This window comes from Equus asinus, chromosome X (genome assembly GCF_041296235.1).
Source record: "Equus asinus isolate D_3611 breed Donkey chromosome X, EquAss-T2T_v2, whole genome shotgun sequence".
In the NCBI taxonomy this organism is placed as follows: domain Eukaryota; kingdom Metazoa; phylum Chordata; class Mammalia; order Perissodactyla; family Equidae; genus Equus; species Equus asinus.
Genome location: NC_091820.1, coordinates 5,596,717 through 5,609,400, shown reverse-complemented (window position 1 = coordinate 5,609,400; position 12,684 = coordinate 5,596,717). Strand labels below are relative to the sequence as shown.

General features: G+C 42.0%; 1 protein-coding gene across 2 annotated transcripts in view; it reads left to right on the top strand.

The window, feature by feature from the left end:
• Window positions 1-12,684, top strand: part of ANOS1 (anosmin 1) — a 177,701-nt gene that overhangs the window by 142,603 nt on the left and 22,414 nt on the right. For both annotated transcript variants that reach the window (XM_070502495.1, XM_044768171.2), the window contains exons 7-8: window positions 4,952-5,157; window positions 7,261-7,405. In XM_070502495.1, coding sequence (XP_070358596.1) covers window positions 4,952-5,157; window positions 7,261-7,405 — 351 coding nt within the window. The remainder of the gene's footprint in view (window positions 1-4,951; window positions 5,158-7,260; window positions 7,406-12,684) is intronic.

Here is a 12,684-nt window from a genome sequence, read left to right as displayed (position 1 = left end):
CATTTCTGCAAGGGTGACAAGTCATTTTATTTGTCACTTTACCTGCGGGAGGCTCAAAGTTATTCCAGCTTGCTAAACCTTCGTGTGTGTTACTTTGTAACTTGTGACATTAACCACAAAAATGAAGGGATGAAAGCTTAAATATGTCTTTGTGAAACCCAAATGTTCCATCTTCCTTTGCCAAAAGGACCACATACGATCATTAATAAAAGGAATATCCATGAAGTTGGATATTCGTGCTAAATATTCAATATATCTTGCACTAGAAATCACACAAGTTGTATATAAGTTGAGGGGCTAATACAGCATCTCCATTTCAGTTGTCTTTGAGAGTGTGCTTGCTTTCTGCTTTCTGAAATGTGTTTCTGAAGATGACCATGGAGGTCCTCAGGAGTGGAGTGAAGCAGAAACGGAATTGAGACGGGGGAGAAATGCTCTGATTTAACCCTCAGAGGGAGGGGTCAGGAGAGCGCTGGTCTTGTGATATGAATCTGACCCTCTTGCCTTACACTCTTGAACAAGTGAATTAAACTCTCTGAGCCTCAGTTTCCTCATCTGTAGAATGGGAACAAAATGCCAAATTTAACCAACAAAGTACAACCATACACATAAAAAATAAACAGTGCTCACATCAAGTTTCAAAAAGCTAATGGTGTCCCTGCTTTTGAAAGACTCCAGAGCAGGGGTTGACAATCGATGGCCTGCAGTCCAAATTTGGTCTGCTGCCTGTTTTTGCAGGTATGGTTTTATTGACCCACAGCCATGCTTGTTTGTTTACATGCTGTCTCTGGCTGCTTTCCAGAGTTGAGTAGTTGTAACAGAGACTGTATGGTCGGTAAAGCCTTAAATCTTTACTATCTGCCCCTTTACAGAAAAAGTTGGTCAATCCCTGCTCTTGCCTATTGTGGTGGACACTTTCCCCATTTAAGGGTTTTACACGTTTACTTTCTGTAAGGATGTTGGCCCATCATGATGAGGATGAAATATAACATATGTAGAGCGTGTGGTGTGTATAGGTGTATACTGTTAGAGCTTCAATGCCCTCTTTTCCCCTCATTTTTTTCTTACTCCTGGCTCTGCTACAAATTATGTCAATGACCATGGGCAAGTCACTTTACCTCTCAAACCCCTATGACCCTTGCCAGTTAAAAAGAAAAGGCCAAATAAATAAACTGTAGAATCCTTTAGGGCTTCGTCATAATGTGGAGTCCTTGTGTATCTGTGTGTGTGTATATATATACATTTACATGCAAACTTCCAGCTACATTTCAAAATTCAAATACAATTAAAATATCATGCAAATTGAAAAAAGAATTTTGTATAATTCAACAAGGTGAATATACTTTATTTCATAATATGGGGAACAATTTCACAAGGCAGCAAATAACTTGAAGATAGGGATTTGCTAGGACTGAATGAAATCCTCTGGATTGGATAAATGGGACAGACCCTTATCTGAATTCTGCAGTCAATAAATGGATAAATGAGTAGATAGTTTACAGTTTCAGGATGATAAAGAGGTGATCTCTACGATTCTTTTTTGGCTTTGTAACTTGATAGTGATTATTCTGGGGGAGAAAGCAAGGGGGTGTCTCGTCTTGGTAATGGAAATATGCCGGCTGGGTCTTGTGAACAGTCAAAATGGCCCTTACTTTTAAGAAAATGTAAAGCAAATATTATTAATTCATAGATTTTAAAACATTATTTCCTCATTTATTTTCATAAATTATTTTGTTTCATGTTTCATAAACTAGATAATGATATTCTGGATTGTTGTGATTACATCTAAGGTCTAAAAGTTTTTCCAGGGCAGTTACTAATGAAGTAGTGAATGAAGTAGATTAAGGAAATGGTGACATATTTAATACTAGTTGACCTTCATAAAGTTGGAATTCCTTTAGAGGAGGAGATGATTTTGAGCTTTTCCTGTGAACCCAGAATATCTGGAAAATTCAAGTAACTGCTTATTTTCAGCCGTTCAGGTGCGTCATTGAAACTGTGAATGACTGTGATTGTCTTCATACATTTAAATTTTTCTCTTGCCCTCAAGTGATGATTAGCGTGCAAACTAGTTCCCCTCTCAGAAAGGTCTGTAGCAACTTTTTGTAGGTTAAGGATTGAATCCTAAGAGGAAGGGATTGCGTTGAGCATCTTATTTCAAACCAAGAATAGCAGTCCTTTGATTTTTGCATTTCACTTTATGATCTTCTTTTGATTTCTCCATTCCGGTTGACATCGTTTAAAACTGAAACTGAAATATCATCTTACAAATTAAAGTTAACATTTAGGACAAGTCTGTTGTTCTGAATATTCAGCAAATGTCTGCTGAGCACCTGCTGCGTGCGAGGCGCTCTTCTCCACGCTGGGAATACAGAAGTGAGCACAACAGATAGAATCCTGCCCTCGTGGAGCTTTCAGGATCCTGAGTGGAGGCGGACAGCAAGTAAAGTCTATAAGTCAGTTGGTAATGAGGCCTGTAGACAACAATAAATCATGGGGACAATTTTTTTGGTGGGGGTTGGAAAGAGCGTGTAGCTCTTTTGGATAGGGAGACATCTGGCAGACCCGCAGTAGGTAAGGAGCCAGGCACGGGGACATCTGGGGAAGGCCTTTAGGCAAAGCCAGGGGAAAAGCCTCGGTAGCATTATGGTTTTCCTCCCCCAAAAGTAGCATGGGCACCGCTGAGGCTAGAGCAGAGGGGTCAGGTGGGCTAGAAGGAAAGGTGGTTTGGGAGATAATGTGTGGCAAGAACTCGCAGGACATTCGGCAGATTGCTAGCACTTTGACTCTGAGATGGGAAGGCATCGCGAGCTCCCGAGCAAGGGAGAGATGGCATGGTCTGTGTCATAAAGAATCCCCTGGCTGCCGTGTTGGGAGAAGGCGCTAGGGAGGCAGCGGCAGCCCTGTCAGGGGAGCCCTGTTAGGAGGCCTTTCAATAGTCGGGAGAGATGATGGTGGCGTGCTGCGGGGTGCTGGATGTGGTGAAAAGCAATTAAATGCTGGATGTACTTTGAAGGCAGTGCTAACAGGATTTGCTCACGGGATATGAAGGAAAAAGGAGGGTATGACTTCAAGGTTTGGGGTCTGGGTAAGTGGAAGGAAGGAATTTCTGTTTCCTGAGATGGGGCATCTGTGGTGGGATGTGGGATGCTGGGAGGGATCGTGATTTTGGTGTTAGACACGTAAGTTTCAAGTTGCCTCTGAGACCTCCAAGTGGAGCTGACAGGAAGACCCTTAATTACTCAAATCTGAGTTCAAGACGTACTTCGGAGTGATCAGCACAAAGTTGTTTTTTAAAGCTGTGACTAGATGAGGTCCTGAGAGTGTGAGAGTAGGTGATGACAGAAGAGGCCCCTGGGTTCCGAGCTGGATGCTGTCCTGTTAGAGATGAAGGAATGGGGAGGGGTTGGAGGGGGAGGCCGGGAAGAGAAGTAGCATCTTGTGGGACTGAAGGGAAATCCAGTAGGGAGTGGTGTCAAGTGGAGAACGTTTCAGAGAAAAGACTGGGGTCAGCGGTGTCACGTGCATATGGACAATCAGAGTGGGCCTTCTCGGATGGCTCAGCTGAACCAGCATAGCAAGGAAACCTGAGTTTTCTGTGCCATGATAACAGAAACAAGTGTTTTCCTCCTTACCTAGAACCAAGTAATATTTAGACCTCTTGGTTTGTTGCCACCAGGTGAAGTGGTTTTCAACTTCTGGCCTGCAGATCATCTACTTCAGAATTTCCTGTGTGTTTTACATATATATATATATATATATATAAAATGTGTGTATATTTCTGGGCCCCACTCAGACTTACTGAGTCAGCATATCCAGTGTAAGCCTTGGGCGCCCCAGAAACTTCCTAATGGTGATGGTTGGAGGAGAACCACTTGATCAACAGTCTCATGTAATGTCCTCTTGATTAGCCACTTACCTAAAAAAGCAACTACGAAATTTTCTCACTTTTAAAAAATTAAGCAACCAACCACACCTCCAGACCAGAAAAGCAAGAGATTATTAAAAATAATTCATGTTTCCATCATTCTAAAAACATGAACGATCCTGAGAGTAAAAACATGGGTATTTTTTCCTCCAGTCTTCTTCATTTATATCAAGTCAGATATAACTTCTTTGCACCTCCAATGCAGATGGGATTATAATTAGAATTATTGACAGCGTTTTCCTGGGAAGGCATCTTGAAATGAAGCCATCTGTAAATCATTTGTGGTGAGCAGCATCTACACTTGCTCAATTTATAGCAAAAAATGAAGGAAAGGCCCTTGAGCTTCGCACGTGTTTAGTCATCTGCGTATATATATTTAAAATGGAGATTTGTAGAGTAATAATTCCAGACCCTAATCTCTCCCCTGACAGCTGAGAAGGTTTTGGTTTATGTGACAAACCAGAAATGGTGAAATTACAAGCACGGAGGTTGTCTGTATGTCATCCAGTTTGTAATGTGGACGTGAAATGGTGGAGTTTGTTTTTGCCGATCTCTTGCTCTCAGCTGATGTGAGGCGGGAGCTGCAGGGCCGCTAAGATGGAAGCAGTCACTTGTGTGAGCTGGATTTCTATCTTTTTCTTTTCAGAATTTTCAAAGGCAATTGTACTTTGCTTCCTAGTTAATGGCAAACAAGCTAAACTGAATTTTACCGTGTTTTACAGAAATGTATCAATTTCAGTACAATGAAAATTTGGCTGGGTTATAGTGGTGTGGAAATGCCTTGAAGGATCCTTCTAGATTGGAAATTTGGCCCAAGCACATTTATCTTGTTGTTTTGTAGACTGTATTTTAATTTGAGTCTTAAAAAGCAGATCTTATGTCGTATTTGTTTTCAACTTTGGTACGTATAAAGGGCAATGCTCCATGCGTTGACCATGTAGTCAGCACGTGTACCAAGATGCAGGTTTTCTTGTCATCCTTGGTACTTGGGTCACATGGTTTCTCTTTCTACTGGGATTTCAGATCCATCCGCACCGCCACCTCCCACCAACCTCCGGCTTGCGAACTCCACCATCAACAGTGACGGAACTGTGACTGTGGCTATTGTTTGGGATCTGCCCGAGGAGCCAGATATCCCAGTGCATCACTACAAAGTGTTTTGGAGCTGGACAGTCAGCAGCAAGTCGCTTGTCCCAACGAAAAAGAAGCGGAGAAAAACTACGGATGGGGTAAGTGCAAGCCGTAAGGAAGAGTGGCGTCTTCTTGCAGCGGGTATTTGAATGCCAGGCAACTGATCTGAAAAGTGGCTTCTGCTGAGCTAAGAGAAGGAATGGATGAAGGAAAGCTTCCCATTCCTTTTGTTTTGACCGAGGAAATTTAGAGAATGGAGGACCATCTTTGACAGATTCCAGTATCTGTGCCACTTAGAATTATAAAACATGTCTCCAAAATTCCATATCATTGATGTTTAGCTGTGATACTCCTTTGGTTTTATTTTAAAGAAACTTTCTGACAGTTCCATCTTTTATTTTGAAGGCCTTTGTAACAAGTGATCATTGGTAATGCGTGCTTAGCTCATAGAAAGAGCTAGAAGAGCTAATTTTGTGGAATCACCGGGATGGAAAGCAAAATGTGATGTGATGAAATGCTGACAGGGGGCCCCCTCCCTCCACACACACACACACACATACACACTTGCCATTATAACCAAACAGCGTCAAGGGTTAGTAGGGAAGTTTGCAATTTATTTCTATTGTATATCAGTTAGATAAAGGAAATGTGAACTGCAAATTTAGTTATAATTGCTAATGGGCCCAGTGTAGCCTGAAACATGAGTCGCTATCTTATAAGTGACTTACAGTTTTGGATGCACAAGAGGCAAGCTAAAGGTCATGTGGATCACTAAGATTCTCAATGTTAAAAGTTGACCAATTAAGAATTAAGATTAGAAGCTGGAAAAATACAAAAGAACATGAGAAATTATGAAATTTTCTTCTTGGGCATCAATGGCTTCCCACTGCCTAAGAAACCATTCTAATAGCCTTGGTAAAGAAGGGGAGAGGGAATTTTCAAGGAAATGCTCTTTCAAAAGTGAATTTTATTTGACTTGTTTGAAGACAACAGTCTAGGGAGAACGATACGCAATCCAACAAGAAACCCTAACTAAAAGAAATTGGGACTCGGTAGTCTATGCAGACATACCATCCGTTACAAGAGGAAGTAGGTCCACGATGCGGCAGAGAGGGTTTCTCTGGAGATCCCGGGTGGTGGGCTGCTGAGGGCTGTCCTGGCCTCCCCTGGGAGAAGCTACCACAGTCTGGAGTCTGACTGTCAGACTTCCGCTTCTAGAATGCAGTCCTGTCAGCCCTCCAGAGCCGACCAGATGGCAGATGGTCGAGTTCTGATAATTAGCCCCTCAAAAGCCCAAATCACAGAATGATGCCGTCTATTAATTTACAGTGAGCACTGTGCCGACAGTTGTGGAATGCCTCTGAAAAACAGGTTCTCTCCCTGAAAAGAGGTCTCACAACACTCAAAATTAGGATGAGAATGCTAATAGTGATTGCAGAATTTAAGCAAGGGAGTTACTTAGATGATTCAATGTTAGAGGATTTCAGACCACAGTGCCTTTAATATAGCACATTGTACTCATAAAACTGGAATACTCTCTGCTGGGAAGCATGTGCTACTAACTGCCTGCTGTTTGGTGTTGCATTCATGATGGATACATCTTTTTCCTTCATAAATGTTCATACCACCAATTTGACCATTTGCAGACTATCTTGTTTTAGCCTAGGGGGGCATTTGATATCATCACGTGCATTCCATTTTGACAAATGTTTTGAATTCTAAGAAAACAACTTTATTTCCTCTCAATTACAAGTTCTTGCAAGGGACTTTACTGCTATACCTGTAAGTCGTAGAAAAAGCACTAGATTCGGAGTCATGAGACCTGTGTTTCCATCCAGGTCCCACCATCCAGTACTTGATCACTTGGGTATGTCACTTGATCTCTCAGTCTTAGTAGAATTTCTATCTGACTTCAAGCTATTGGGCAAATTATGTTGTTTTGACTTCCTTCGTTTAATATTGAGAATCACACACAGAAACTTGAGTATGTTTTGGCCCTTCTATGAAATTTATTTCAATGCTTAGTAAAACTGGATTTTCAGATTGTGAAGATGTAGAAAAGTGTGAGATCTTGGAAAATTAAAGGCGCACGTGAGGGAGGAGTCAGTGTGCTTCGTGATGACGTCCGAGGTTTTGTGATGAAGATGAGAGCCAGGGGAGCTTAGTGATGGAGTTCAGGTATATATTCTCTCCATTCGCAGTCTCAAAATTCTGTGGTCCTGGAGAGACTTCAGCCAGACTGTGAGTACAGCGTGGAACTGCAGGCCATCACGTACTGGGGGCAGACACGCCTGAAGAGTGCCAAGGTCTCCCTTCATTTCACGTCCACACAGGCCGCCAGCAATAGTAAGTGACCTTATAGTGCTTCCCCAGCAGTTTCTCGACCTAGCAAGCAATGAACTCGAGACAGCACAGAGAGAGGGTTTTTTATTTGGGACCTTTACATGGCAAATCTTCATGCCGAGGAACAGGTAACCAGGTCCTTTGAACTATGATGTATAAAACAGTTTTACCTTCGAATTTTTTCTTATGATTTTTATCTATTTTATGTGTAATATTTTGGTGTCATAAATGGAAATTTAGCAAGAAAGCTTATGTCTCATTCTAACAAATTTACATATTTATATGACTTTGGGTCTTTGTACATATGCATACTTGTTTTTAAGGGGAATGCATACAGTTAAATGGTTAGAAACTGATGCCTCCCAGTTTATAACTGTGACGTGCCCGTTTTTGTTGGTATCCACAGTGGTCATAATTATGGCTTGAAAGGCTCCTGAATACCCCATTGACTGGAGGGACTAAGTCATTCCCATATTGATTTTCCTTGTTTACAGTTTTTCTAAACTAATATGTTTGCCATGAACTGAGCAAAACCAGAGAAGAGTCTTATATGACACTCATGTCTGAGCCAGAACACAAGTTCCTGGAATGCTCTGGCTTTGTGCAGAAGTGGGGGCTGGTTAGAGCTGGGGAGAAGCCCGGGACAGGGTTTCCGAGACCGGGGTGGTGGCAAGAGATCACGAGGGCACGGGCCGCTTGTCTTGGGGCTCCAGTGGCATTGATTCCCGAGGATCTCTGTGAGCCCGTGGTATCCTTTCATCACGGCAGTGAGCCTGGTTCAGAAGAGGAGGAGAACAGGCCAAAAGCTTGTCTGAATTTAGGAAAGGCAGTGCCGGCTCTGCAGAGTTAGACGCACTGATTGCTCACAGTTATCTTCTACCACCTGGGGAAAAATAAGATCCAAATGAGCAGTCCGTTTGAAATGATGCTTTCGAAACAGCTCTTCCTACCTTTTGGGAAATGATCTCTTTGGAGATTAAGTGGATTTAAAAAGTCCACTATTTCTGTGTGAGTCTGGATACAATACAACTTTTACCTAAAGATTCTCTTGGAAAGATTTCTGTGTGTTTAGTAACTTCATTCATTCATCAAACTGAAATGTATGCCTATGAATTATGACATTATTGTGTCTAATGGTGGAAATACTATGTTATACTATATAATACTACAAAGATATGTACACTATATAATATATATACTACATGGACCATGTGTACACTATGTACTATATACATAACATGTACTTATGTGTGTGTGCATATATACACACATGCGTATACCCCCACATATGCAAATATGCACACACATACATTATTGGCAGCACTAGACATATTTCGATCTCTGCCTTAAAAGTGCCTAGTGTTGCATTTGGAGAATTCACCTGTAGACACGATTACACAAAGATCAGTCCGTTGCACACAGAGCTGTGGGGAACCACAGAAGCAGAGGAAACCAACCTGACGGTGGGGAACTCGAGCCGCAGCATTCCTCACCGAGTCCTGAGGATCAAGCGCTCCGTGGGCTCACAAGGCGCAGGGCGTCCTCCCACACAAATGCAGCCGCGTGCGTGAGTGCAGCGAGTTGGAAAAGGGCGTTGCACGTGCAGAGAACTCTGTGTGGGGGAGAACGAGGAGGAGTGCGAGGCAGCTCTCTCCCTTGGAGAGCTCAGTGAGTCGCATGGAGTCAATAACCATCCATGTGCTAGTGACTCCCCGTGTGTCCCAGCCTGACCACTCCCTGAATTCCAGAGTCACATATTCAGCTACCTGCCCAACATCTCCACGTGGGTGGCCAATAGGTATTTCAAATGTTACATATTCAAAACCGAACTCTTGATTTCCCTCTCAGACGTGTTCCTCTCCGGGCTCTCCTACCTCAAAAGGCTCCACCATTCACCAGGTAGCCAGAGATCCAGAGGTCAATCTTCATGCTTCTCTCTTCTTTCTCTCTAGAAATCCAATTCTTGAGAAAGCCCTTTTGTTTCTAATTTCATGTATGGATGAAATGTGAGATCTGTCAAATTCTTTCCCATGTTCAGGCCATTGTCACCTCTGTTTTATAAAATTAAAATTCTCCTAATTAGTATTTCTGTTCCAAAGATTCCACTCTTTCTTAAATATCCATTTTGTAGATGGCAGCCAAAATGTCCTTTAGAAAATATTAATCGTATTACAAATTTCTCCCTCTTCTGAGATCCACTCTCAAGATTGTCACCTACTCATTTTTTCACTTCTCCCCAAATTTCGTCCTTTACTGCTTCCCCCTTATTCCTCCCCAACTTCCTTCTAAGACCAAAATCCTTTAAACTTATCCTTCACCCAAGACCCTTCTTTTTTCTACTGGTGGCAGAGATGTCATCTATTGTATAAAATAAGTTTTCCTTTCAATCTCATTCTGTTCTTTCCAATAAACAACATTCCTTCCCTACTAGAAACTGGTATGGGATTGCAGACTCCCGTAATTTAATATGTGTTTATTCCTGCAACCAAGAACAAGGAGAAGAAATACAACCTCAACTTGCCATTGTTGACGTTACGTCATCTAGAGCCTCGTCGTGGTCCAGCCGACAGACAGAACGTTGATGGGACTCTGGGTCTCCCTGGCACATCTAGGGCTCTCTCACTCTTCCTAGGGCATCCCCACACAATCCCAGAAGCTCGGTGAGATCCTCTTTAATTAGCTCCTCCTCCCATCCTCTCAAGTATGATGACAAACCTTTCTCTCTCACCTTAAACCATACTGCACAGCACTATCTGAATTCCGCCCTGTCAGAAAGCCACACACAAATATAAACATATCTATCCCTTCACCCATGTTTGCCTCTGTAATCTAAGGTAGAAGCATCCTTCCTTTTGCATATGGTAGACTCCACCATGTCTAGACTATGGCTGTGGGGTCCTGACCCATCTCTTCCCAACTTTGGAAAACTACATTCACTCAACCAAAATCTCATCTAGGTCAGAGAACATGGATTATGTATCTGTGTGCCCCCAGCAGCCATCATAGTTCATTAGCATTGCTTCATAAATATTTGTGAAACCGAATTAAATTAGTCAGTTATTCCCTTTCTTACCTACAACTTTAGCCAACTCCTTGCCATTGGAGAGGTTCGTTCTGAGTGTTAAAGTCATTTTCTAATCATCTTTTAAAATCAGATAATGTCTTACCTGACCAATAAAGAGGTATGATAGTTAACATATCAAAGACCACTCTGTTCTAAGGAGTAACTGATTCCTCTACATGGATTCAGAAAAGTTATAAAAGATAAGTAAAAAAAGAAGTAATAGTGGAAAGTACCTATAGTAACACATATTGTTTGGGTCTCGGGGTATCCTACAGAAGAGAGTGGCTTTACAAACGATTATGCAGGGTATAAATGAGTATTTGTCAGGATTTTATATCCCAATGTTGATATATAATCTCATAAACACTAGTATATGACTTTTACAAGAACACTATATATTTCATCATGAACCAACTAGAGGCAAAGAATAATTACAACTTCGTAGTATAAGCAAGGGAAATTATATTTTACAGGAAAGAGAGTAGTAAATGTCAGCATATAAATTACTTTTTGAATTTTCTTTTTCCAGGTCTGTAGGCGTCCTAGGTGTTTTGATGATAAATATCTCTATGCAAGCAAAGGCTGAATGTTCAAGCAGTTTCATCAAAGGGTCCCCTGAAGGAGGAAAGACCTGATGCTAGCTTGAGTGGAAATGTGGCTGGCTTTTTTGGAGGCCGGAGGAATATTTCCAGGGTGGGACAGTTTCCAAATGTTTGATAGTTACCTTGTACAACTGGGATATTCTTCTAGCTCTCTAAAATAAAAATGGAGTGGAGAGAAAATACTCTGAATCTCCATCTGTAAAATTCATCAAGATTTTGACATCTGAAAAAACAGCATAGTCACTCCATTCTCTTAACTTTTAGGACTATTAAAGAGTATAAGTCAGACCTCGCGCCTTCTCAGAATGTGGTAGAAAAGACTTTATTTCATTTTTGTTTACCACTGAAAGTGGAGGGGACACTCTCAAAGTGAGGGACACGCTCCCAGGACTGAAGTCTGCATATCTCTCCTCTACGTGTGGCACGCCTCAGCAATACTACATGTCAATGTATTTCTGTGCTTGAATCATTTCAATAAAGCAACAATGATTCAATCTTGAGAAATGTAAAAACATGTTCCTACATCTGTAATTAAAATTAAAAATTTGTGTATGATATAAAAGAAAGTAGGAAGACAAAATTCACATAGAGATTAAACATAGCATCTAAACTTCTGTTGTGGTTATCCACTGGTGAATTCTCACCATCACAGATTATTAAAGGAATTAAAAACAGAAGTGGGCTTGGGAAGATCTTAAATCCTTAATTAGCAATTTAAGAAATACTTTAGGTGTAACCAGCAGGATTCTGTAATTCTGTGGTGGTGTCAAGAAAGGCATGAGTTTTGGCCATGAGCCCTGTGAATTTTCTCCATCCTGCCCCAGCCTCCTCTGGGCTCTACGCTTACTTTGCTGTTGGTCACACTGACTCTCTACAGCTACGAGGAGCGCTTCTCATAAAGTGGTAGCCTGTGATATTATGATTCATAATAAGAAATAAATATTTGATCTTGAACCCTGTTCCTGGCACAGAGCTCCTAAAACTCTTGAAATTTCCTAAGCGGTGAGAAGGATCAGAAGAGTCTTTTGTTATGTTAATGAGGTGACTTTTGGACTGCACCTAAAGTTGGAGGCCGGTCACCAGATTTGGCTGGTCACCAGCCAAGTGAGGTGTTGGGAAGTGGAGGGGGGCTGAAGATTGAGTTCAATCGCAAATGGCAAATGACTTAATCAATCATGCCTGTGTGATGGGGCCTCCATAAAACCCCAAAGGATGGGGTTCGGAGAACTGCCAGGTTGGTGAACACATGGAGACTTGCAGACAGTGGTGCGCTGGGGAGGGGTGGAAGCTTGGAGCCCTTTCCCCTTTCCTTGCCCTCTGCATCTCTTCCATCTGGCTCTTCCTGAGTTATATTCTTTTGTAATGAGCTGGTAATCTAGTAAGTCAAGTGTTTCTCTGAGTTCTGTGAGCCGCTCAAGCAAATTAATTGAACCCAAGGAGGGGGTCGTTGGAACCTCTAATCCATAGCCAACCTGCACTTGCAGTTGACGTCTAAAGGAGGGTGGGCAGTCTTGTGGGACTGAGCCCTTCACCTGTTGGTGGACAGTGTCAGGATTGAGTTGCACTGTAGGACACCCAGCTGGTGTTGGAGAATTGCTTGGTAGTGTGGGAACACT